The sequence below is a fragment of the Denticeps clupeoides genome, chromosome 1 (genome assembly GCF_900700375.1).
Source record: "Denticeps clupeoides chromosome 1, fDenClu1.1, whole genome shotgun sequence".
Lineage (NCBI taxonomy): Eukaryota > Metazoa > Chordata > Actinopteri > Clupeiformes > Denticipitidae > Denticeps > Denticeps clupeoides.
Window position 1 is genome coordinate 34,279,914 of NC_041707.1, and position 26,496 is coordinate 34,306,409.

Consider the following 26,496-nt stretch of genomic DNA (forward strand, 5'->3'; position numbering starts at 1 on the left):
AAATGAAGCTTCAGTCCTCTTAGAGGAAGTGGCAGACTGGTTGCATGGCCAACTTTCCCTCGTAGCGCAGACAACGACATAAAGGCCTTGGTCATTCAGCAGCTAATGTTCTTCATTTCTGTCATCTTAAGAGGCGCATCTCAGTTGCTTCAAATTTTCTGCGTGTTACTAACGGAAATTTAAATAAAAGAAAATGATCCGCAAGAAGAATCTAGCAATTTCCCCAAGCAGAGGAGAGGTACGGTTCAGGAGTTTTTGAGTTCTTTGGGTCAACACCTGAGTCAACTTGCTATATATACAGTACAGGCCAAAAGTTTGGACACACCTTCTCATTCAATGTGTTTTCTTTATTTTCATGACCATTTACGTTGGTAGATTCTGACTGAAGGCATCAAAACTATGAATGAACACATGTGGAGTTCTGTACTTAACAAAAAGAGGTGAAATATTTCATATTCTAGTTTCTTCAAAATAGCCACCCTTTGCTCTGATTACTGCTTTGCACACTCTTAGCATTCCCCACATGTGTTCATTCACTTTTAATGCCTTTAGTGAGAATCTACCAATGTAAATGGTCATGAAAATAAAGAAAACACATTGAATAAGAAGGTGTGTCCAAACTTTTGGCCTGTACTGTAATTGAAAATGATACTTTAGTTCAAGCATTGGAATATGAAGGTGATTGCTGAGTGGAGATGAGTGTTGACAAGATTATTGAAGATAGAGAGGGCTGAAATTGCTCTGGTGGCTCATGGAAACACTGAAGGCATGGGAAGATCGCCTTGGTTACCAATGCCATGTGATTGGGACGGAGTATAAACTTTTGCTTATCGTTGCTGTATATTCCATTTCTTTTGTATTTGGGGCACTTGTAGGTCTCTTAATCTCTGTCTCTGTCTTGAGTGTTATCAAAGGGCAAAAAAAAGAACACTGCAGGGGGACTATGGTTGTGCAGGATAAATTTTTTCCCCCTGCTGAGGAACTGGGATGCATGAATAGGACTGCCTGTTGTGAATGCAAGTAGGGCGCTGAGCCCAAAGACCAATAAATAGCAGACAATGCGATATTTGTTTTGTAACACATGATCCACAGTTATGACAGAATTCACACCTCTATTTCACAGTTATGTTTGGCTCTTTTTTTTTCTCTATGTATTCCCATTCAAACTAACCCAAGTAATCTTACCGCCATCTGGCTGTTCCATGTCCCCAAAGATTACAAGCCTGTCATTAGTGCAAAACATGGTGGCACTATGAAGATTTATTTTACAACAACAACAACATTTATTTCTTATATAGACTAAAAATACATACAATAGGTTTAGCCCCAAAGCTTACTAGTCCAGTTCATAAAATACATTTACATTTTACATTTTACGGCATTTACCAGACGCCCTTATCCAGAGCGACTTACAATCAGTAGATACAGGGACAGTTCCCCCCCCTTGAACCTGGGTCTTCTGGTTCATAGGCGAGTGTGTTAACCACTACTACCACCCCTATATTTATATTATTTATTTATACAAAAGAATTGTATAATTACGTTAATGTTGTGTGTTTATTTGCTTATTACATTTCTCATGAACACTTGTAACCGCCATTTCTCATCACAGTTCTGATGTGATGTCATCCATGCACAGCTGTGGTCCAGTTAAACTTCCTGTTTTATTCTTACGTTACTGAACTACAGTACATTTAAATTTACAGCATTTATCATACACCCTTATCCAGAGCACCTTAAAATCAGTAGTTACAGGGACAGTCCCCCTGGAGACACTCAGGGTTAAGTGTCTTGCTCATGGACACAACGGTAGTAAGTGGGATTTGAACCTGTGACTTTGTCTTCTGGTTCATAGGCGAGTGTGTTACCTACTAGGCTACTACCACCTTGTCCCTCAGGACTCAGTACTTGACCCTCTCCTGTTTTCTCTTGGTGAGGTCATATCCTTTCATGTATTATCCCACCGCTGCTGTGCAGATGACACCAGACCTTTCTTCTTTTGTCTGCTATTAAGTGTCCACCAAGATCTCTGCTTCCCTGTCTTATATCTCATCCTGGATGGAACCCCAGCAAATCTGAGCTTCTATTCATCCCAGCCGATTCCTCCCCAAAATCTCCCTGGACAGTTCCCCAATATCTCATACTGTCACTGCATGAAACTTTGGCGTAACCATGTATACTCATCTCACATTTCCAATCTCTCTTGCTCATGTCAATTCCTTCTCTACAATATTACAGGGATTTTTTATCAACACAGGCTACCCAGATACTTGTCAGATCTCTGGTCATCTCCAAACTACTGTAACTCACTTCTGACTAGTCTGCCTCTAAGCGCCTCTAAGGGTGGTAGTAGCCTAGTGGGTAACACACTCGCCTATGAACCAGAAGACCCGGGTTCGAATCCCACTTACTACCATTGTGTCCCTGAGCAAGACACTTAACCCTAAAATTGCTCCAGGGGGGGACTGTCCCTGTAACTACTGATTGTAAGTCGCTCTGGATAAGGGCGTCTGATAAATGCTGTAAATGTAAATGTAAATGTAAGCGCTATTCAATCTCTAAAACCCTTCCCACTGGTACCATCATCTCTCATGGTACAAGGAAAGAATTTATCTAGACTCTTCAATGTCATGGCTCCTAGAATGAGCATCTGAACAGCTGAGTCACGAAAGACTCTGCAAATCCAAAACCGAAAATCAAATCGTCATGAGGAATCAAGATCCTGAATTCTGGGAAATATCTCACACCATTAATTAGATTACTTAATTAGATTACTTGTTAAGTACTGAAGAAGTGATGTGTTTAAAATCCTGTTATGATTATTTCAAGCCCTTGAATTTGTGATTTTTGCTAATTGACTTCCAGCTATGTTTTTTTTTATTAATATTATATGTATATAAATGAGAACAATTGCGCATTTAGAACGAACAATATGACAATAATACAAGAATAACTTTCAAGGTTTACAGAAAAACCAAACGAAAAATAACATAAACTAAGCAACACAAGCCGCTGAAAATATATGTAAAGAGTGACAATGAGAAGTGATTCTACTTCCAGGTAATGTATTCCAGTGTCTTTACTGACTGGTCCTCGGAGCGAGATTTCCACCCGAGATCATTTAAATCTGAAGTTGGCTCGCAGACTGAGAAACGTCGCCTTGCCGGGCCCCTGCGCCGCAGACCTTTAAACTTTTGTTGACATTCGAGGAGAACTTCCCCAGAGCGGCACTTTTTTTGAAAGGGGTGGGCCGACCCGGGACCGCCTCGGCCAATCGCGCGCGCGAGCGCCGCGCCGTGCGTGAGGCGCCGGCCAATCAGCGGCCGTGGAGGTTGTTTTGAACCGGCGAGGCAACTGGCCAATCAGGCCAGTCTCGTATTGAGCTAGCGCGAGGTTCTGCTGCGCAGCCTTTAAAGAGGAGAACGGGGGGAAGACGGGAGAAGGAGAGACCGACCGCAGGACCTCAGACAGCTCGACCGCACAGGTACGATCGAGTGGCCGAGCGTCGCAAATTCAGCGCAAAGTCGCTTATTCTGTCACCGCGCAGCCACCATTTTACGCGGACCGTTCTTCCTTTTTTTTTTTTTTTAACCTATAAATTTACTCGCGTCCATACCATAAGTCGAAAATGTATTTTATGCACATTCGGACTTATTTATTCTGCTGTGCGCGCAAACATATAAAGCTATATGAGCTTTTGTTCAGTTTGAAGCAAATTGTACTACATTTGTCGACGCGGTATGCGAACAAGAAGCAAAATAGTGGAAATCTGCGCAAAACGGCGTATATCGTCCAATATGTCGACTTGCTCGTATATATTTCGCGGACACAATATAATTTAGGTGTCGTACAGTGTTTCTTTTTCTTTTCCCCGCTCTTAAAGTAGCGGACAACTTAACAAAACAGTGGCTTTCGGGCTGTATTCCTAACACGCATCGCTGCCACTAGTAATATGGATGGCTGTGTCCTGTCTGCGAATAAGCCTGTCCTTCTCATAGGATCTCATTTCGATGGCATCTCGCGAAAAACAGCAGCCTTTCGGCAGAAAACATTCGGTTTCCATCCGATTTCTTGCTCTCTGCCTCGTCGTGCGAAGAAACCGCCGGTGTCACGGCCAGAAAGGCGTTTTTGGCTTTTTGCGCCGTCTTCAGCCTGCGGTGAATTAAAATGGCTGGTGATTCAAAGCACTGACAAGGAGCCATTCGCACAAGCAGAACGGGGCTTGCCCATTTTCGTGGAAAATCGACCAGCGCGCGGTCGAACGACGGCGCTTCTTTTCGCTTTCCACTCGAAACGACTCTCTCCGCCGTCCTGCGACGGAGAAATGGACGAATTCACCGCCTTTCGCCCTTTTCCCGCACTTGACGCGCGCCGCGCAGCGCCTCGCAGCAGCAATGGCTGGCGCATAGCCTTTGTTACAGGCGGCACTGCACCAAGCGGCCAGCCGCGCAAACTTTGACGAACAGTGAAACGCGCCCGGACGACGCCTGACAGCGGGCCCGTTTCTGGCCGAGGACGGCGTTTTCAACCCCCGCCATCGACCGCGCGTTTTGGCTGGAAAAAAGGGCGAGAGCGGAGGATGGGTGGGGGGGGGGCGCTGCTTTGTTACGGCGGGGCGAAGCCGCCTTCCCCTCCTGCTCGTCGCGCAGAGGCCATTTTAATGAATGGGGCGAAGAACGGCAGCGGAGCGCCGGCAGGCTACCGACTCCGTAGCACTGACGGCGCCTGCGAAAAGTAGCCGAGTCTCGGCGGCGGCCGCCCGCCCGCCCGCCCGCCTTTCTCCTTCTCTCCGCCCGCCGGCCCGTGAAAAGTAGCGCGTTTCCCGGGAAAGTGAGACCGCGGGATGCAAGATGGAGGAAAATAAACAGCAGTTTCTCTCACAAAATGGATGATGAATAAATCGCGTTGACCTTTATTTTTTTTTTTTTTTTCTCCCCCCCGAACTTGCGCCGCTATTGCGCCCGAGCCGCACAGAGAGGCGCGGCGCAGCAGGTTCGAACGCAATTTATATGGCGAGTAATAAATAACATGTAATAAATAAAAATAATTAAAAAAAATTTTTTTTTTTTAACTAAATCCAAATACATTACAAGACAATGAAAGAAAGGTGATTAATAAACTGTGGGCGTTGGCACTGAAAGAATATGGCGGGGTGCTTAATAAATCGTGTTAAAAACACTTAATAAATAATAAAATGTAAAAAAAAAAATAATAATACTTAATATTAAGTAGTACACTTAAGTATTACTACTAATAATAAAATGTAAAAATAAAGAAATTCTTACAAAATGAATACAAGACCCAAAATAGACATGGATCTTAATTAAAACATTTTACACTCCATATTAATATTAATAACTATGATGTTAAATATAATTTAAATGTGAATAAATTACTTTTTTCCCATCTTTTATAAAAAGCTTTGTTCCCGAAGAATCCCATTTGGCTGAAAATTCCAGTGGGAATTTCCAATTGGCATTGGCCAAGCCAACATGCTAGAATCTCATTAGAAATCCAAACACATCCATCCTTCTGTCGGGGAGGGTCCTTTGCCCTGCACCAAATTGGGTGTAGTAATGATGAGTGTCACCTTTTCGGCAGCCAATTTAAATGGAGCCTCCTCATTTCAGTCTATTATTATTTGCGGCACAGATTCATCAGATGCATTTAAGTCTGGAACCCAGATTTATGCGCAGTGAAATGACTTTTATGACCCCACTTTCAGAACAGATATCCAATCGGACCACCGGAGAGAAAACCCATCACACACTTTGGGTCACGATGGCTAAAGGGGACCCCAGGAAGCCCAAGGGCAAGATGTCTGCCTACGCCTACTTTGTGCAGACTTGCCGCGAGGAGCACAAGAAGAAGAGTCCAGAGATTCCTGTCAACTTTGCAGAGTTTTCCAAGAAGTGCTCCATGAGGTGGAAGGTGCGAGGGCCATGACGTGGTTTGACTTTGGCAAATTAAACTGACCTTGACCAAATTGATGAAAAGGGTTTTGATGATCATTGAATTAAAAGTTTGCGAGCAGTATTGTTTATTTAATTTTGCTCTGTTTGCAGTCAATGTCAGACAAAGAGAAGTCTAGGTTTGAAGACATGGCCAAGCAGGATAAGGTGCGGTACGACCAGGAAATGATGCATTACATGCCTGGCAAGAGGGGCAAGAAGAAGGACCCCAACGCCCCCAAAAGACCACCGTATGTCTCCCCTTTACAAAAATATCCTGAAAACTGGGCATGTTGCTTATTATGAAATAATACATGACATCTGAGGATTTGAAAATTGATAGGTAATGTGGTAAGTGAGTAATAAGCCTAATGCTAAGCCCCAGGCACTCTTATTTGATGTATATTACCCCCACATTGTTACTGAATATCTATGCAATAGACACATGGTCAGTGTAATAACATGTAATAATGTTTGTTTTGTTTATTTTGCAGCTCTGGGTTCTTCATTTTCTGCTCAGAGCACCGGCCTAAAATCAAGGCTCAGTACCCCAACTATGGCATTGGAGATGTGGCCAGGAAACTGGGCGAGATGTGGAACACCCTGAATGATGCCAACAAGCAGCCCTACCTCATGAAGGCAAACAAGCTGAAGGACAAGTACCAGAAGGTAAGACCTGCCCCGCCCCTCTCGCCACCGTGCCGCCCCGTGCCACCCATCTGACCAGCCTAATGACGTTGCCGTTCTGCTTGCAGGATGTTGCCGACTACATGTCAAAGGGCAAGGCTGGCGCCGTGGCATCTGCGCCCAAGCCTGCGATGAAAAGCTACATGGATGACGACGAAGATGACGATGAGGAGGACGACGACGACAACGAGGAGGATGATGACGAGGACGACGAGTAGACCTCTGTGTCCCTGTATCATTACTATTTACTATTAATATTATCAATGTATTTTCTATCCAGTTGAAGGGCAGTAGGGTCAGGGAAACACTAAGGAGCCTCTTGGTCCTTGCTTATGGACCATCTGCCTGTGTCCTGCAGTCCCATGACATATATATATATATAAAAAAAAATCCAGCCGTGTGTGTGCGTGTCCGTGTGTGTTAACGCGTCGCGGTCCAGTGTCTTCCTGATTCTACTGTATTTTCCTTTCTGGTTGTATAACGAGAAGCATTTAAACAAGTGGTAGCATTGCAACGTTCGAGCACGTTACATTATTGTTTCCTAAGTTGTTCAAGGTGGTGTGTGTAACTATATTCTTGACTTAGAATAGGGTTTGTTCTTATTTCCTAGGTTTAAAAAAAAAAAATAATAAAATGCACATACTGTAGGGTGCCTCCGCATCACACACCAGTTTTCGTGGCAAACAACATAAATAAATAAAAGTTTGAATAATCTGTTCTGCCCGGTCCCTTTTGTTAGAGGCGAACTGGGGCTTACATGCTGTTGAGGGTGAAAAGTTCTTTAGTTGGCCGTCAGCGCCGAGCCCATGTGCTTCTCAGAAGCAGCGGCGAGAAGGTTTCAAGACCCCTTCTCTCGTTTGTATTCCTTTTGGCTAAGTGCATTTTCATATTGACTGTTGTGCAATCCTCATGTTTATTTAACAGGACGAGAGAGTGCGACTGTTGATACAATCTGTACTTATCTGTATTTAAGATTTTTCTTTTTGTATGTTTAGAATGCTATGTTTGCAATTAAATTGATACATACATTTTTTCATACTTGCCGTGCATTTATTTGATGTAGTTGTGCAATTTATGTTCCGAAAGTCCATACATTTATTAAACATTTAGTACAGCGTTATAAGCACAGCAGGCGTCTGCTTTACACTGTGGAGTTACTGTAATAAGTTCAGAGCCAAAGGTGTCCAACAAACTTGTTTCTTGAGTCCACACATCGTCTCATGGCCGATGTGGGCACGTCCTGTTGTCCGTGTCCCCCTTTCTGTCCAGGAGGGAGTGGAGGCGAGGTTGGTCAGTGGACGCCGCATTTGCCTGAGTCCATCGTGGACTTTGTTGTCCGGGTAATCCTGGAAGCATTTAAATGGATCTAAAGTAGTGATCCTGAGCGTATGTGGGCGCAGGAGCTCTCCATCACAGACGTGTAATTGCTCCTACTTTGACATGATGGTTATGAAGATGAATGTACCTGTCAGAAAGGTGTGCTTATCTTTCACTCTTTCTGAGCGTTTAACGCCATAGTTGATTGCTGCTCAGCAATAATGTAAATAATCTCTTGCAAAGGCGATAATAAAGACACATTTATCTATGATAATTAATTTGGTAAAATAGATTTTAGTGATTATTTAATAATAAAGTGAAGTGATTGTGATACACTGCAGCACAGCACATGGTGCACACCGTGAAATGTGTCCTCTGCTTTTAACCATCACCCTTGGTGAGCAGTGTGTGGGCACGGTGCTTTGCTCAGGTGCACCTTGCCGGCCACCACTGCCCATTTAAAGCTGAAAAAAGCTACAGAGCATCAAGGTACCGCCCCAATGTCAATAACATACATTCGTTTGGCAAACAGGAAGATAAATTGTACTTATATGAATAGTAGTAAGGTTGATGGCACCCTGAACAGGATTTGTACTGGGATTGTCCTGGAGGACCTGCCAAATGAAAATACTGACCAGAAGCGGAAAGGCTGGTGACAGCCAGGATAGCCTGTAGCTTTACAATGAACCATACACATACCATACCTTATTTATTTCTAAAGCACTTTAACTCAACAACGGAGCTGACGAAAGTGCTGTACATTAAAATAAAAATAAGTTAAATTACCAGGAACAGGACAGACATGGACAAAAAAGACATTAAAAAATAAAGAATAAAAAGAAAACAGGAAAAAATTAAATAAGAGAAACGTGCAGCAATGTTAATTAAACAAGGGTTGAATAAAACAGAAAATATTTAAGACAACATATTAAAAGAGTTTACAGTAGTGAACACACTACTGCTGAGTGTCATCCCAATAGTAAAAGTGACAGCCATCACAGCCTCCTCTCAGTTACTGGATTGAAATCTAGAAAGCTAATGGAACTGAATAAATAAAAAGTAAAAGTGGCTCATGTGTCTGTGTTTGAGGCCTCACTGATGCCTAATTACCAAGTGACCGATGAAAAGGCCAGAAATACACAGTCGTTGTTCAAAAAGACAAAGCTGTTCAGTCTGGGGCATGTGAGACAAATGGTCAAGAGTGGACAAGGGGACCACACGACCAAAACTACATTATTTAAAATATAACAAAATATGCATTCCAGCTACACTGTATAAAAAACACGGATGTGACATTGAAAGAACGTAAAAATGCTTTGCAGCCAGTTGCCTTAGATAAAAAAAAACAAAACTTTTTTTTAAACAGTGAACAGTAAAAAAAAGTCGCACAAAGTCAATTCTTTGTTCGTTCATGTTAATTTTTGAGAACACCATAAACACAGGCCCAAGGGTCTTCAACACCTATGAAGTCTAGGAGGGCTTAAACAAAACAGCGCCTAAGGTCTGTTCTATACATCAGACCAGCGAGCCATGAGCCGTCAGCAATCAGGTCCAAGTGGCTTAAGGAGTCAGACAGGCCAGTCGAGTCTTTTATGAATCACAAGGCCTTTCCAGGTTTCGCCTCTGGGACTCACCGTCTGGCCGAAGAGAAGCTGGCTTGTGATTGGTCAGATTTCTTCAGGACTGCCCTGGGTCCTTTGGACACCTGGGTCTTGGCCCAGTGGTACTTCAGGGATCTGTCCTAGTGTAATCATCGCTGTAACAGAGCACACTGCCCAGTAGCCTTTTCTCGAAAAAACTTCTGTGCTGCCTTTGATCTCCATGTCATTAATATTGCATTTTCTTTTCTGCATTTTCTGTTGAATTTATCCCCTCAATTTTGCCATTCAGAGGCTGGTCAACCATTTTACATGTATTGTTATGAAGGAAAAAATGTTTTTGCTAAATCACGCAGCAGGTGAGTTTTGGCATGCGTCTGAAAATATACAGCAAATGTTCATGAAACCACCTGCAAAAATATGTAATAATTCCAAACTGTGTGTGTGTGTGTATATATAAGACAGATAACGTCACTGAAGCAAATATATATATATATATATGTATGTATGTATGTATATATAGATATATGTGTGTGTGTGTGCGTGTGTGTATATATATATATGTCACGTCCATGCGGGCATGACGCGGCGGGTGAACGGAGAGGATGACGAGGAGTGAAGAGGAACGAAGAATGAAGGACGCTTTCACCTGACATCACGGAACAGGGGTTTTAATGGTGAATCACAGGACAGTGGAGACATCCGAGACGTGGACATGGGTGAACACGGAACATAACGTTAAAGGCCTGACGGCGAACAGAAACGGGCAGCTTTATACAATTAACACAGGTGAAAACGATTAGGGAACATTACACATGACAACAATGAAACCCCATTTCGGACCGGATCCTGACAATATATATATGTATGTATGTATGTATATACATTTGAAGTTATCTGTCTTCTCAGACCCTAAACTGTATTTGTCATAAGACTTTATGGCAGCTTTCCTCAAGGCAGTTTTACTAGATCCGTTGGAAAATCTGTCCATTTCCACCATTGATTGTGATGAGGGGTGGGTGAGCTTCTTTCTGATCCGTGGTCTTGGCAATAAGAACTAAACTTCCTCACAGCTTTATTCATATTGTTGATCCCATAATGTATCTGGGGCCTGTTAGTGGGTCCCATCACACTTTCTATTCCATTGCCATTCGTGTTAATAAAGACTAGTTACTCTATAATAATGAGGAGCTGTCTATGGTGCTGATTTCTTTTGCGCAATCTGCACATTGGGTAAGGTATTTTTTACATTTACAAGCCACAAAATTGGCTCTTACTAACTCCTGGTACTTAAACTAAATGTCAAATGGTGTTCTTGTATTAATACTTACAATCGTAGGCAGGGCCAACCTACACAACGACGGATGGACTAACAAGCTGGACCTTGTTGACAGGTTGGTCTGTTTGCAAAACAACCGCAGTTCCCAGAGGCATCCGCTAGGTGTCGACAGAGAGATCGGAAGCTTTTACCTTGGTTGCCAGAGTAATACATTTGGAGGAATCTGGTAATGAGATTTCTCACTGAATTATATTGTAAAGATAATTAGGGATTTAGTGTTTACGGCGAACTTTACAGAATGCTCTGTGTGATTTTAATGCTTACGTGCATGGAAACGCTCTGTGATCAATTGGAAATTGTGGATGTGGGCCGGGATTTGTATTTTTTCATACGCATGACCACATTTGTTTAAATCCCGTACTCCTAAGCACATTTAAATGATGCTTTTCGGCGCCTTGGGAAAGAAACCGGGGCTAAAGAGAGCGACGAAACAAGTCTGCAGAGGTAACAAAAGACGTAACTGTCTGCGTAGCTGCTCGTTACACAGGCAAACAGAAGACAGGGTGATTTGTAACTGTTACTTTGTCTTCCACAGTGAGGTTCCCAATAGGCACTCCCAAGGGCAGGGGCGGGCCCACGCGAGGACCGTTCCGTGACGCGCGCCGTTCTCCTCACCCCGATTGGCCAGAAGGGCCGTCACTCACGCGCCGTGGGCCCGCCCACTGTTGGTCGCCGTCAGAGGCGGTCGAAAGAGCGGAGCTTCCGTCTCCGAGCTGCGGAAACGAAGCGACGGCTGGGAGCGCGGCGAGCGTCTCACTCGGGGCTCGGAGCAGAGGGTGGCGGAACCCGCTTTCGGAACACCGTGAGCCGCCCGCTCAGAGCAGCGCGCCCGTACTGTTCACCGCCGAAGAAAGGGTTCTGCCGAGATGGGAGACAAGGCGGGGACCAGGTAAGAGGCTCCCCCGGACACGGCCGGTCCCCCCTTATTTTCAGGAAGGGTTTAGTGTAATTTGGGGGGACCGGGAAGGGGGGGAGAGCCGTGTGGACGAGTCTCCAGCAAACGTCCGTGAAACGCCGCGGTTTGGCGGACTGACTCCCCAGCCCACCACACGCAGGGTGGGGTTGCAGTTCAGCCGGCTTAACCACTCTGATAAAATAAAATATAATGAAATAAAATGAAAAAAAACATGGGCCCTTCTTTTCCAACCGGGTTTTTTAGTGTTTGCATATGGGCAGCTTCTTTCCCGTGACAACTATACCGATAAGGCACGTTTCGATACGATATATCGAGAGAGAGAGAGAAAACCCCTCAATATGCCTTCTTTCTGTCTCTCCTAAAATGAAATTAGAATTTAGACAGTGCTTTATTTGATGCATTGTGCGCCAACCCACTGTTGATTTGAGCCAAGCAGCTTCTTGTCTTCCTCGTAAGTTCATTTTCTGCTCGCAAACACGTTTGACGTGTCGATGCGAAGTTGCGTGCGTGTGTGTGGCCTTAAAAAAAGAGACAGATTCATCGTCACGAGCAGCTGTTTGCAAGGAAGCCGCGTGCATCTCATTTGGGAGACTCGTGAGGTAGATGGAACAGTCAAGCAGGAACTGTTGCAGTTGGAGCTGAAGAAGAAGAAGAAGAAGAAGAAGAAGAAGAAATGAATTGCTTTGTTGCGGTTTGCACGGCTCGCGTTGGGAGCTGGAAGGCGAGCCCGCGGCAGCCTGGCCTTCGCGAGGCGCAGGGTGGTGGTGGGCGAAGGCGTACGTGTGTGGAGTGCGATGATGTATGACCCCCGGGGAGGCCGTTTTATTTTACATCAGCGCACTCTGTGAGCCGCGTTGTGCAGCCACGGCGGGGTGTCTGAAGTCATCTTGTTCGCTCGGACCGTTCAGCTGTGGATGAATGTGGTCCATTATTATTATTAGTATTCTCTCTCTCTCTCTCTTTTTCCCAGGACCCCCTTTCTTTCATGCGGTGACGCGGGTATGACGCAGGGCCTTGGAGAACTTGTAATGCGTGTACGTTGCGCACGTGGGCCTGGACGTTCACAGAGGCACCACGTGAACGTTGACCAAGCTGCTTTATTTTGCAGGGTGTGTGTGTGTGTGTGATAAGTGTAAGAAAAGTAACACACTCTATAGTAATTGGCTTATAACCTCTTTGTTATGGCGAGTGGGGGGTGGCAGTTGTTCTTTGGGCTGATGACAAAAACATAGCGAAGCAGAACAGATCCGCCGGTGGCCGTATTGATTGACACACATTCAGGCCAACTGCAGAGGCGGCGTGTAGGAGAGACACTGTGTGTGTGTGTGTGTGTGTGTGTGTGTGTGTAGGCGTCATCAGCTGTTCTCTGCCTACCAAGTAGGAGCAGGGAAAATAAAATCTCACATTCCCGGCCCCCCGCCCGCGTACCCTCCTCCCCCTCAATCGGGATATTCCCAATATGATTTCAGACACCCCCTTCCCCGCAGTGCAGTAATCGTCTGCGAGGATGAGGACGATCGGATATCATTTGTGCCTTTGTATTGGGCAAACTTAATTAGTCAAATGTGGAGATATTCAAATGTTTCCACAAAACAAAAAGAAAATCACTGAATCTATAACTGATTTGGGAATATATTTCGTGAAAAATTATTGATAAGTAGGTGTTCAAGGTTATCATGTGTCATGATACTGTGCGCCTAATAGTAATAGTTTTTGCAGCAAAAAACAAACAAGCAAAGAAAGAGTGTTATGGAACGAAGACATGCATTATAAGTAGTGTGGTGGGATTAAAGCCAATTTAATTGAGATCTATATCCCAAATCCACATGCAATGTATTTCCAAGCGTCCGACTTCTTTATTAAGCTGTGTTTGACAACATGGTGTCTGTTCCGAGATTTTATTTTCATGCATACAAATAATTGTATTAGATTTTGAGATAGATACTTTTTTTTGTTCTTGAGGGAAATTCACGAATGTGTCACAGAAAACCATTGTGTTGTTGGATTGTTAGATCAGTACTCTGGCACGTATGTGACATTTTGAGAGATGTTGAAATGCACTGGAGGGGTGTGTGAAGGAAATGGAAATGGAGGCGGAGAAAGACTCTGGTTAATAAATAAATAAATAAATAAATAAATAAATAAATAAATAAAAGCTCTGGCTTCACCCTGCATCAATGTGTTCAGATAGTAGCTGTCCAAAATAGTTACAAGCTGTACAATTATAAAATATTCAATGTTTCTATACTTGATTCATGTAATGCAAGAAAATGATGTGTTAATTACAGTTAATAGTTTCAAGTTAATACCCGATGCAGTAAATAATGAATGTAAAGTGAGTTGATTTATCCGAGCAATACTTTTTAAAATGAAATGTCAATGTCCATGTAGCTTATCAGAACAATTGGTCATTTAATTTTTCAATTCCGCAGCCTCCGTTTGGTCACATTCTTAAGGGCACCCTTTAGGCAGTTTCCCTTGAACAATTAAATTGTGATGCGAGTGGTGATGCTGTGTATGTTTGTGGCATCACATCATTTCTTTTAACATCTTCTTTTACTGATTTTTAAACGACAGAAAATTGTCAGCATTAATGAGGAGTCAGACCTTTGAGGGGAAAAAAAGCCCTCACATCATAACAGTTCTAATCAAATATATTTACACTCATTAGTTTATCGTTTCTTAAAAAACAAATTCCCAGCATGCATTTTTGTTGCCTCTAGTTTTTATATCATTTTTTGTTACTTTCAGCCCTGCAAGCCTGATTATTTTAGTCTGTCTCCCTGAATATATATTTTACTTTTTACAGATCAGCTGCAAATATCCTTCCAGACAAGATGTTGAAATTTTTGTCACCCAGGCCTGCACCATGTGATCTTTGTGCTGAGAGCTTTGGCCAAAGGAACTGTAAATCTCACCCCTGGGGGCTCTTACGGCTCAAAGCGGCAGCTCTTTGGCTACGTTGGCTCTGTAGTAGACCTGACGTCAGGCGTCAACTGATGTTTGTGTCAGTGTTGCAGTCTGGACTGCCACTTTGGGCTGGTTTGACCGCTGTTAGACGTGACATGCCGGCCATTTGGTCGTGACTTCTTTGAGCTCCTTGGACTGTTAATGTCACTGGGGTATAAACTGGGGCAGGGGGGGCGTTGTTCTGGAATGTTGGAAGGTTTTAAACACTCCAGACACTGGCTCTCGTTCACATTGGGTGTGTGAAGAGCTGCCAGCATCTTAAATAAGAGTTTAAAAAAAAAAAAAAAAGAAGGATTGTATCTGTATTAATCTTTCAGGTGCAGGTAGAAGAATATAGTTTGAGGGGATATTGAATTTAATATTGAGATGTTCAGCCCGTATGAGGTTAGCAATTCATCAAATGCCTCAGGGCTTTGATAACTGCGAAAGGGAAAGGCACGGCCGCCAAAATATTTTGGCGTCGCTCCGGACCTTCTGTGTCCAGAATAGAGGTTCTTCAAACCCGCATCACGCTGCTTCTGACTGAAGACGTGCCTACTGGAGAATGGGGTTTGTGGTCTATGACAATCTGTCCAATCGGGTTCAAATGACACTGTCCTTACATTAAAAAATGTGTTGATGTCTGCTTGGCTTTTTACCTGCAGGGTTGACTATTCTATTTAAAGCCACATTGTTTCTTGCATTCCACGCAGAACCCTTCTTCACTTGGATGCTTTTCTTCTATTCGTTTTCAGTTCTTATTGTGAGTGTTCATTGTCATCGCAAAGCACACTGGGCTCTGGTAACCGGGAATTCTGGGAACGGGGCTGTGCGGTATTCACGATTTCAGTTTGCCATGATTTGAGGGCAGAAGTTGAAGTTGGTTAGTGTTGTAGGACCAAGCGTAGCCACTTTTAAATTCAATTATAGACAATACACTAGAAAGAAACACATTCATCAATCGTAAAATATGATGAGCATTACAAGTTGCTGTAACCTACTTCTTCCAAAAGAGAAGAGAATAATCGAACGGCGAGTCCCCTCTCGCTGATTAATCTGGCAAATGAGGTGTTAAGGGATTACATGGGTGAATTAGACCCTGGTTAATTGATGGCGCATTCGACGGGACAGGTTGGAACAGGGTAAGCAGCGTTGTGTTACTTTGCACAATGTCCTTGTGTGACTTTCATGTGGGCCAGACTTGTTCCGATTCCCTCGGTCGTTTATTCATCCCTTTCTATTTCATTCTTTCCTTCTTTTTTCACTTTTCACTCTGTCTATATATGTGTGTGTGTGTGTGTGTGTGTGTGTGTGTGTGAGCAAGAGAGACAGCACTCCTGACCACGTAAAGAGGCTTTTTCCATCGCCATAGTAACAGCACTAGCCAGGTCCTCCAGCTAGCCATCCAAAATTCAGGGAATTATTTTTCTTATTCTCTTCCTTGGCTCTTACCCCCATGGCCTTGATGTCCTACCTGTGTGACGTCTATGTGACCTTGGCATTTGGCTGTGAAGGTGTTTTTGGATTTGCCTTTTGGTGTGTGTGTGTGTGTGTATGTGTGTGAAAACTGACAGCCGCCTCTAATTTAAAGCCCTTAAGAGCTGTTGCTATGCGTTTGTCTGTGCAGGCTCTATATACTGTGATTATGAGCATCACGATTTTCATATTTTTTTCGGATCTTTATGAGGAGAGGTGAGGTGAGAGGGTTTTTTTTTTTTTTTTCTGCCTTTCACTTTTCACCTTCACTCGCATAGCATATCATCAGCAGGATGACGCTCTTATCTTTTGCTGCTTCGCTATGTGCCATACCCTTCGCACTTGAGTTTATTTTTGTTCTTCTTCTCACCACTCGTCTCCACGTCATCTGAAAACATAACACGGTGGCAAAGTGCGTTTGTGTAGCAGTAGACAGCAGTGTAGCAGCATTAGGTACTTTTTATGGAGGTTCTGGTTGAGCACTTTTTTTTTTTTTTTCCACTTCCGCTCCAGTGTTTCAATTAGTAACCGGTTTGAATGACTATAAATTGTATTTCAAAGATGACTACCTGTACGGTGTAGCCTGAGACCACCAGGGGTGGGACTTCAGCAATATATAGCAATATTTACCAGTTATCTAGACATTTTTTAATGTTCAGATTGTTCAGTGTATGTGTGGGGTTTGTGTACCACGGGTTTCCTCCAGGTTCTCCCGTTTGTTCTTGCTGTCCAACGGCATGTACAGCACTGATTGTGATGGGCTGATGCCCCGTCCTTGGCGAGTCACTGCCCTGCACCCAGTTCCCAGGATTTACTCCAGCAGTCGCGACCCCGAGTAACCGGACTAACTATAGTTAAAGAATGTCTATGGTCCTGCAGTGAAATGAAATGGCGATAAGTATAAAGAGCGCTTTGGCCATTCTGCTTCACCGTTCAGAGAGCAGCAGCTCAGACAGTCAGATCTGCAATTTGGCCCCTTATGACATCATAAGGGGAAAGGTTACCTCGCGTTTCTCATGCTTTGTCCGCCCAGAGAATTTCCCACCCCTCCCCTAACATATCAGCTCCACTTACCGTCATGACTCGCATATGGGTGATTGGGTGTAAAAATTAGCACAAATGTTCTGTCACGCGAGACTCTGATTAAGTGGATTAATTAAATTTTTTCAGGAAAAATGCAGACACAACTTCCGGTCTGCGGCAAACATTTTGGTGGGTGAATGGTGTTGGTGACGGCAATTCTGCGAAAACCCGCTCACTTCTATAGGCCACTCTCCTCCTAGTCCTGTCTCTCTCCTCCTCATTATCATTTAAAGCTACAGACACCGAAACAACGTGTCCTGGGGAAATCTCATTGTGGGACGGGCTAAAAGTGGCTGTAATTCTGCACCAAGGCTGAATTTCAGAAAGAGACTTCAGATACAGTATTAGGGGGACCACTAAGACCTCTGCACCATTCACTGGATTGCGCCATCAGAGATAGAGAGTAATGGAGGAAATGTCTGTAGGTTTTTGTGAGATACTCCGCTGTGTGCTCCGAGGCCAGGGAACGGAGTTACTGAGGTCCCATTAGACCTAAGCTTCATCCTCCAGTTGGCCCGTCCATCACCCAGGGGGGGCTTCATGGTAAAGTCTAGCTGGGATTGCGGGTGCTTTTCCCCTCAAAATTGCCACCTACCCCTAAACCCTGGATTTGGAAAGTTTTCCCGATATAAGTCTCTTCATGGCCTTCCTGGCACAAGTACTTCTGAGGTTGGCTTGCTGTAAGCAGTTTTAAATTCTTCCTGTTCATTTTTGTGGTGGAGGATGCAGAAGGAGTAGTAAATGGAGTGTCTATAAAGTCTATCCATTTTGTAAACATGCTCATCCAGTTCTGGGCACTGGGATGATAATACTCTGTAATAAAGGGTGGGACATGTTTATATTAAAACATTTTTTTTTTCAATTAAATCAAGCATCTGTGGGATACACTGGGGGTGGGGTGGGGTGGGGGGGGTCTACGAATGCACCACCTTACAAGGATCTGCTACTGATGGCTTTCTGCTTGAGAGTTATTAGGCTTTGAATCAGAAGAGCACAAGGCACAGGTTCAAACCCCACTGTAAGGGTGTCTGCCAAATGCCATAAATGTAAATATGGTGTATAACATGGTCTAATGGGTGGTCATAATTGCATGGCTGATCATGTGTCAAATGTGTACAGACTCTAGGATGGCTATTGGAATGTATTCAAAATCAGCCTCAACCCTGGCTAATGTATTCATGGAAAATTTGGCAGCTACTTGTTAATGAAATCTATTTATGTGTATGGGGCTATTCAGCTTGCAGCATCCTGTTTGGTGGCTGTTCATACGGAAGTATCAGTGTACTGCCCTTTGGTTTCTTCTCGATGATTCATTCAGTCTCGTATAGAGTGTTTTGATAACCGTATCTCATCTCTGTGAACCACTGTTAATCTCTTTGTTGGCACAGAAGTGCAGTTGTGTTTCAGTTCTGTGTGTCAGACCCCACTATTTATCATTTGTTTGGAGAAATTATACCCTATCCTGCCACTGATGATGCAAACTGAATCCAGGGAGAACTGTGGTGAAAAATATAGGGTGTTACATGGTGTGTGTGGTGCAGATTACGAGTGTAACAATTCACTCGATTGCGATTCGGTAATTACATTCACGGTATTTATCAGGCGTTGTTACCCAGAGCGACGTACAATCAGTAAGTTACAGGAACAATTTGGGGTCACTCAGGGTTAAGTGTCTTGAACCTGCTGTGAATGCAATGCAATGTGCGCCGCAAAGTTGCGACACAGTGGAAATGGAATCAAGATAGAAGTCTGGTCATTTCAAAATGACGTTCATAAAATATTTTCCCACACAAACATCATTAATGTCCATTTTTCAGTGGTGGCCATTTCTAACTGGATTAACCATTGTGTGTTTAAAAATAATATGCATGTAGTTTGTCAGAAATAATATGCATATAGCTTTTATTTTTGACCTGGACATACTTTAACCTTGTGTTTTACATAAACAAAACATTTTGTTACTCTTCTAACCCTTTAAAAAAGCTGGATTGCTGGTGATCCCCCTTGATTTGCAAGGACTCGGAAGGTTGCCGGTTTGAATCCCGAAACGCCAAGGTGCCATTGAGGTGCCACTGTGCAAAATACCATCCCCACACACTGGCTGTGGTCGCGAAGTCACGTCACAAACGGAGAAAGAACTGAGGTGTGGATAAAACCCTGTAAAAAGCAATAAACCCCCTGTAATAATAAATTCTCTGCACTTTATTTGGCTCTCCACCTGGCACAGAAGAATAGGAGTTAGCACCAGAGTTTTATATACACTGGTCAAAAAAAATAAAGGGAACACTTAAACAACACGACGTGACTCCAAGTCAGTCTTACTTCTGTAAAATCAAACTGTCCACTTAGGAATGCAACACTGATTGCAAAGTTAATCAATCAATTTCGCACAATTTCACAGGCTGCTGTGCAAATGGAACAGACAACCAGTGGAAATTATAGGCAATTCGCAAGACGTCCCCAATAAAGGTGTGGGTCTGCAGTTGGTGACCATATGAGACCATATGCTGGTGCGGTTGCTCTGGGTTCCTCCTAATGCAAGACAATACTAGACCTCTTGTGGCTGAAGTGTGTCAGGCGAAGGCATTGATGCTATGGTCTGGCCCACTCGTTCTCTGGACCTGAATCCAATTGAGCACATCTGGGACATGATGTCTCGCTCCATCCACCAATGCCACGTCGCACCACAGACTGTCCAGGAGATGGTGGACTCTTTATTTAAGGTCTGGGAGGAGATCCCTCAGTAGATCCGCCCCCTAATCAGGAGCATGTCCAGGCATTGTGGGGAGGTCATACAGGCACGTGGAGGCCACACCCACTACTGACCCTCATTTTGACTTGTTTTGAGGACATTACATCAAAGTTGTAGTGTGTTTTTCCACTTAAATTTTGAGTGTGACTCCAAATTCAGACCTACATGTGGTGGTAAATTTGATTTGTGTGGTTTTGTTGTCCGCACATTCAGAACATAGTATATAATAAGGATGTCTTATTTTGGTGTTCCCTTTATTTTTGTATATATATGGTGCAAATGCGGTCATCATCACCTGAAAGTGAAGTGATTGTCATTGTGAAACACTGCAGCACAGCACACTGTGACACAACGATATGTGTCCTCTGCTTTTAACCATCACCCTTAGTGAGCAGTGGGCAGCCATGACAGGCGCCCGGGGAGCAGAGTGTGGGGACGGTGCTTTGCTCAGTGGCACCTTGGTAGATTGGGATTCAAACCGGCAAACTTTATGGGGCTTCCTTAACCACAAGGCCCCTGATGACAGTGGCCGAGATTTCATTAAAAAATTGTACATTTTAATAAAACTATTTACAACATGTGAAACACTTTTACCAATCACCAAAACAAATGTACAAGCAGTGAATCATACGGAAAGGACAGTTACTGTAGGACTGAAGTCTATAGTATTGTGTTTGATGACTGATCATTTACCGCGTGAGTTCAAATGAAATGATAGAAATTGATTTACAGCTCTACCCTGCGTTCCCCAACTCCAGGCCGGAACACGGCAGGAACGGTTAGCAGACTGAAGTGACAATGAGCAGCCGGTCTCAGTTTAGTCATTCTGTAAGTTTCGAGAGAATGACACTTGAGTCCATGTATTCATAATATAAATCACATAATTTTGCGTTAATGTAATTGCACGATAAAACATAAAACAGTTTGGTGAGTGTGTATATAATAAACATATTGTACAAAAAGAGCTAAATAATAAAAAAAAAGATCTAAAATCATCTAGGATCAGCATTATCTTGCAATACCTTGTGTGTTGAGCAAGCTGAGCACAGATCAGGTGCTGGTCCTTTTCAGGGGACTCAAAACCTACTAAATGGCTTCTGTAATGGTCTGGGAACTAGATATAACCCTTCCTGCCCATTTTCCTCTCTTTCTTTCTTTCTTTCTTTCTCTTACTTCCTCTCGTGCCTCTTAGTGGCCCATTCTGCGCTTATCGCTCTCTTTAGATCAGTTCTTGTTTTTGTTGCTTTGTTTTCTCTCGGGTTTCCCCTCATTTGCATGCACTGTTCAGTTTTCAGTTCTCCCTCTTCAGCATACACACACACATGGTGCATGGTGATGGAGTAGACTGACTGAACATTGTTATTAACAGCCTCGCGGAGTCACTGCCTTTTCCTGGTTTTAATCAAATGCAGCATGCTGCCGGTGGAACGCGATCCGGTGCTGGACCATTTCAGGTGACGACCTCTTGAAGCTCATCGAGAGATTGGCAAGAGTGTGCAAAGCAGTAATCAGAGCAAAGGGCGGCTATTTTGAAGAAACTAGAATATAAAACATGCTTTCAGTTATTCCATCTTTTTTTGTTAAGTACATAACTCCACATGTGTTCATTCATAGTTTTGATGCCTTCAGTGAGAATCTACTAACGTAAATGGTCATGAAAATAAAGAAAGCACACTGAATGAGAAGGTGTTTCCAAACTTTTGGCCTGTACTGTATGAATTATATACACACTCACCATCCATTTTATTAGAAAATATAACTTGGACACACACACACATTGTTTGCCTATAACAAATGTCCTGAAGGGCATCATAACAAATTCATTAATGTAATTGGAGAAAGCGTGTTTGACGTTTTGTGTATGTCAATAGGTTTTTGACTTTCGTGTTTAGAAATGAAAACGCCCGTCCTGTGTGCCTGCTATGGATAAATGGAAAACAGGAGGGGGAAGTATTTTTCACTCGTCAGTAGCGTGAGTGTATGTGCGCTACAGTCTCAAACACACAGTCACGTGAAGCATCCTGCTCTCATTGACGCACGCTGCATATTCAGAATGGCACCAAATAGCTGCCCGGCCCTCTAATCCGCACCCCCATTGCTCTCATGTTTGGCGTCCGCCCCACTCCCCAGTGAGAGTGTGTGTAGGTAGGAGTGTGTGTCACAGACAGTCAGATTGTGTGTTGCTGTCGAAGTCCAAAAATTCAAAATGAAGATGTAATGATGTGTTTTGATTGGATAATTCATCATGCTGTCAGGGCTTAACAGGGTAGCCTAATTCAAAATCCATTATTTTTCAAAAAATACCTTAGTCCGCAATAACATCTGATTAGATAGCAGCTTGTGATCATGTGATGAGGATTTTTTCAATGGATTTTTGTTAAGGATCCAGATTCGTTAACTGGGTTTTCCAGCATTTCACTCTTTCATTTATACAGAGTACAGGAAGCAAACAGCCTGGTATTGTGTGTGTGTGTTTGTGTGTGTGTCATGATGAATGTGAACCATTGAAAATGCCCAATTAAAACATGGCTTTTCATTTGATTGATCATTTTAGGATATTATATTGAAAGAACTATGGCTGTATTGACCAGCACTTGTGCCATTAGGAATATGTGGAACCTCACCCAGTCATGCTTTAGATGTGGAGGTATGGGCCAGATTGGTTGATAACCAGTGTAACATCTGAAAACAGGGCAGGATGGAACCCCTGGTGGGCAGCTGTGTGTGTGGTGATGGGGTTAATATTAATAAAATGGGTTTGTAAAGACACAGGCTTATCTGTATCCCAACAACCCGGGAAATATAATTACTCTCCCTTCATTACTGCTGAGGATCTCTAATCTGGTGACGCAAGTGTGAGATGGAGCAGATTGTGTGTGTGTGTGTGTGAGAAAGACAACTTTAAAAAAAATAAAATAAAAAAATAACAGATGAAAGCCATGTCTTCAGCTCACTGTAGTAAAGTTTAGGCTTAGTTTGAGTATAGTGGGTTATTATAAGTTAACAATATGTCATACTCTGAACAAGCAATTAGTGATTGGAAGTTGCTCTGCTCTAAAAGGATAATTGAATTGCATTATGCAATGTTGTTCTAATTAATACGCAAATTGACGTTTATTTTAATGAGTGCAGGCACACAGAAGTCACATGGAGAAGCTAGGGGACTTTATAAGCCGCTTATACATATTTAATGAGCCATAAACTGTGAGGGCCAAGGGAATTGTTTTTGGTTACCAAGGTTAAGTCTTGTTATACATTTACACATCTATTAGCATGGCAATAGTGAAAAAGTTATTGGTTGTGTGTGTGTGTTTGTGTGTGGTCGCTCTCCAGTTTTTATGAGGGGAGGATGAGGTTTCTGCTGGGTACAGAGAGGCCATGGTGGGTTTGGTGGTGTTTCACAGTATGTGTGTGTGTGTGTGTGTGTGCAGTAACTGGATGTCTTTACTAAATAAGGTCAGTGTTATTGCAGTTGTATACCTGTGTGTGCACGCGTGTGTGTGTTCCATCCGTTCTGCATCTGTGTGGTTTCCTGCCGGTTTTCAGAGGCAGATCTGACATTGACAGGTTGCCATCCTCGGGGTGATAGTCTGGGAATTCTGTGTGTGTGTGTGTGTCTGTGTGTGTGTGTGTCTGGGGCATTTATCATAAGCACTTTCCCTTGCAGAGCACCTGATAAATTCAGTGACAAGGGCAACAGGGCTTACTCACTCATAATGGAAATGAAGTGTCCTTTGTCTCTGTGTGTGTGTGTGTGTGTGTGTTTGTGTAAAGCCGGCCACGTCTCTTGTCAACACAATAAGAGCAGGAAACAAGTGTGCATTTCAGAGGAAGTGTGACCAGTGTGTGATTCAGCAGAAGCCCTTTTCTACCTCAACATCTCACTGTATCCAGCCCCATGTCCCACAAACACACACACACACACACACACACACACACACACACACGCAGCTGATTAGTTCACTTTGCTCTGCTCGACGTCTGCTGCCACCCCTCTCTGGCTGCTCTGCCGGCATGGCAGCGGTGGCCGAAATCTGGCCTCTTTATTGTCCATTTATTGGATAGTGAGAGGATGAGGCCACAGATTGGATTTGATGGTGGCCTGCCGGGCTTTTCTCCGCAACGAAATTGAATTTTGCCATTTCCTGAAGCCCAGCCTCGGTACGGATTCAGGAAAAAAAAAAGAAAAAGAGACGAATGTCTGTAAGAGAAAGGGCTGAGAGGAATGATAACAAGAGAGGGGTGAAAGGGGATGAAAAAACGTACGTTAAAAATGTGTCGCATGCGAATGATGGAGGCGAACTGGACAGAGGAAACGTGAGGCTGGGTTTCCTGGTTTTTTTTTTTTTTTTTTTTTTTGCAAGAGCTCAGCAAAAAGGACAGGAAGCTCCCCTCCCCCAGACCGAGAAAAGGGAGGAAGGAAGAGCAACAGAGAGGCTGATTATTGTGGTTATTCAGGTTTTCTATTCACATGGTTCATCTGTGTCCCTTTACCAGAGCTGCACGGTAACATACAGCAGGAAAATCGTCATTACAATCCAGCTTGTCAGTTTTATGTAGATTTTGTCTTCAAAATTTGTGCTCTCTATCCTTTCCTTTTGACCTCCGTACATAGCATACAGGATAGCTACTAGTGTGTGTGTGTGTTTGTGTGTGTGTGTGTATATGCACAAAAAAAATTTGCTTTCATGTCAATATTTTTTCATGTTGATGCTGATATGGGTGGTAGTAGCCTAGTGGGTAACACACTCACCTGTTAACCAGAAGACCCAGGTTCAAACCCCACTTACTACCATTGTGTCCCTGAGCAAGACACTTAACCCTAAGTTGCTCCAGGGGGGGACTGTCCCTGTAACTACTGACTGTAAGTCGCTCTGGATAAGGGCGTCTGGTAAATGCTGTAAATGTAAATATAAATATTCAAAAAGTATTTAATAACTTTCCCACCCAGAGCTTTTGCAATCAATCAATCAATCAATCAATCAATCAATCAATCAATCAATAAATAATAAATAAATAAATAATAATTTATGATCATAAAGGTAATCATACATGACATTTTAGAAACTGTAACAGAATACATTTTTGAATAAATTTATGGCAATTAAGGCCTTATTCAGCCGCTACTACTTATTCCAAAGTATTCTGCCCAACCCAGCTGCCCAGCGCTATTACGCCAATAACATGACGTTGTCGACCATAAACTGTAAAATGTTATTTGCATCTATCAACTGAATAATGGTAATATGCAGATTATGCAGAGATGTCAGATCCTGAAACACGGGTTATAAACGCAAATGTGGCTCGGCTTTATTCTCCATACATGGGACCGCGTCAGTTACCAGGCGATACAAAGCCGAGACTGGAGACTGGAGACTGGAGACCAATGTAAAATGTCCAGCTGCCGACAGATGGGACGACGTGGCCTGATATTCCTAATAAGGTCGCCGAATGAAGAGTAAGTACATTGTATGGTAGAGCACGTTTTGCCAAGATGCATCGTCACCATGACTACAGCATGTTTTATTTATGTTGCCATGAAAAAAAACATTTCTTAGAATTTTAATAGATTTACGACAAACAAGCATTTTTTTTTACTTGTGTGTTTGTGGCTGCCGCGCTGGAGCCTCTGGACTGTTATTTTTGACATCCAGTGTAGAAAAAAAGCAGGCTGCGAACAATATGGGAGAGATGTGGCCTCGAAAATTGGCCATAGTCATGTGATTGTTCTGGCACCAAGATTGTCACAAGTGCGGAGCTCGTGTTCGGCGGCCTGGGCTTTCCAGAACCTTTTCCAAATACAGACACACAAAAAAAAATTATTATTTGATTTCCCTTTTCCCCGAACTACACAATGTACGGTTTAATTTAAGCAATAATTAGATTTGTTGAAAGACCAATGTGGTAGCAAATCCAATTCCAGAATGAAGACACTACTCGTTTACTGTTCATGTGATTGGTGAATGGAAATATCTCCAGAGCGCCAGAAAAATTAATTCATGGTCAATGTAGATGGTGAAAAAAAAAAAAAAGGCATCTGCATTTGCTAGTTGGAGAGTCCAAAAAAAAACTCAGATCCACGTCTGTTGTTTTTTTTTTTCCCCAGGACTGGGGCTTTGGAACCGTCCAGGTTTTTGAGCTGCTTGAACATTTCATCGCATCATGGCCATCCTACACGCCTATTCACTACCACTCTTACTCAGTGGCTGTAGCACTCTGGGTGCGTCTGAGTTCCGAGGCACGTCCTCGTCCTTCCCCGCTCGCCCGGATTCGCCACCCAGTGCATTCAAATGGCGCCTGGAAACTTTGCGCTTTGCCTGTAAAATGAGTCGAGCCGGACTGATCCGGGGAACGAAGATGTTTGCGCCCTGGGCCGGGTGCTCACAATGCTAAATTGGCTACTTAATGGTGTGTTGGTGGAGAGAATC

The 26,496-nt window shown here is 43.3% G+C and overlaps 2 protein-coding genes across 3 annotated transcripts in view; both read left to right on the forward strand.

Moving 5' to 3' along the window:
* Nucleotides 1-3,349: 3,349 nt before the first annotated feature.
* On the forward strand, nucleotides 3,350-7,666 carry hmgb3a (high mobility group box 3a). Of its 2 annotated transcripts, none has more exons than XM_028973604.1 (5): nucleotides 3,350-3,484; nucleotides 5,726-5,931; nucleotides 6,066-6,202; nucleotides 6,446-6,620; nucleotides 6,707-7,666. In XM_028973604.1, exons 2-5 carry the CDS (start codon nucleotides 5,782-5,784, stop codon nucleotides 6,854-6,856), a joined length of 612 nt encoding a protein of 203 aa, XP_028829437.1. In that variant the 5' UTR covers nucleotides 3,350-3,484; nucleotides 5,726-5,781; the 3' UTR covers nucleotides 6,857-7,666. The 2 variants fall into 2 exon arrangements, with proteins under 2 accessions (XP_028829437.1, XP_028829446.1); XM_028973613.1 differs by having other exon boundaries at nucleotides 3,412-3,484; nucleotides 5,731-5,931.
* A 3,895-nt stretch (nucleotides 7,667-11,561) lies between these two features.
* arrb2b (arrestin, beta 2b) overlaps nucleotides 11,562-26,496 on the forward strand; it is a 38,590-nt gene continuing 23,655 nt past the window's right edge. The window contains exon 1 of the mRNA XM_028973496.1: nucleotides 11,562-11,781. Coding sequence (XP_028829329.1) covers nucleotides 11,759-11,781 — 23 coding nt within the window. The 5' untranslated portion in view covers nucleotides 11,562-11,758. The remainder of the gene's footprint in view (nucleotides 11,782-26,496) is intronic.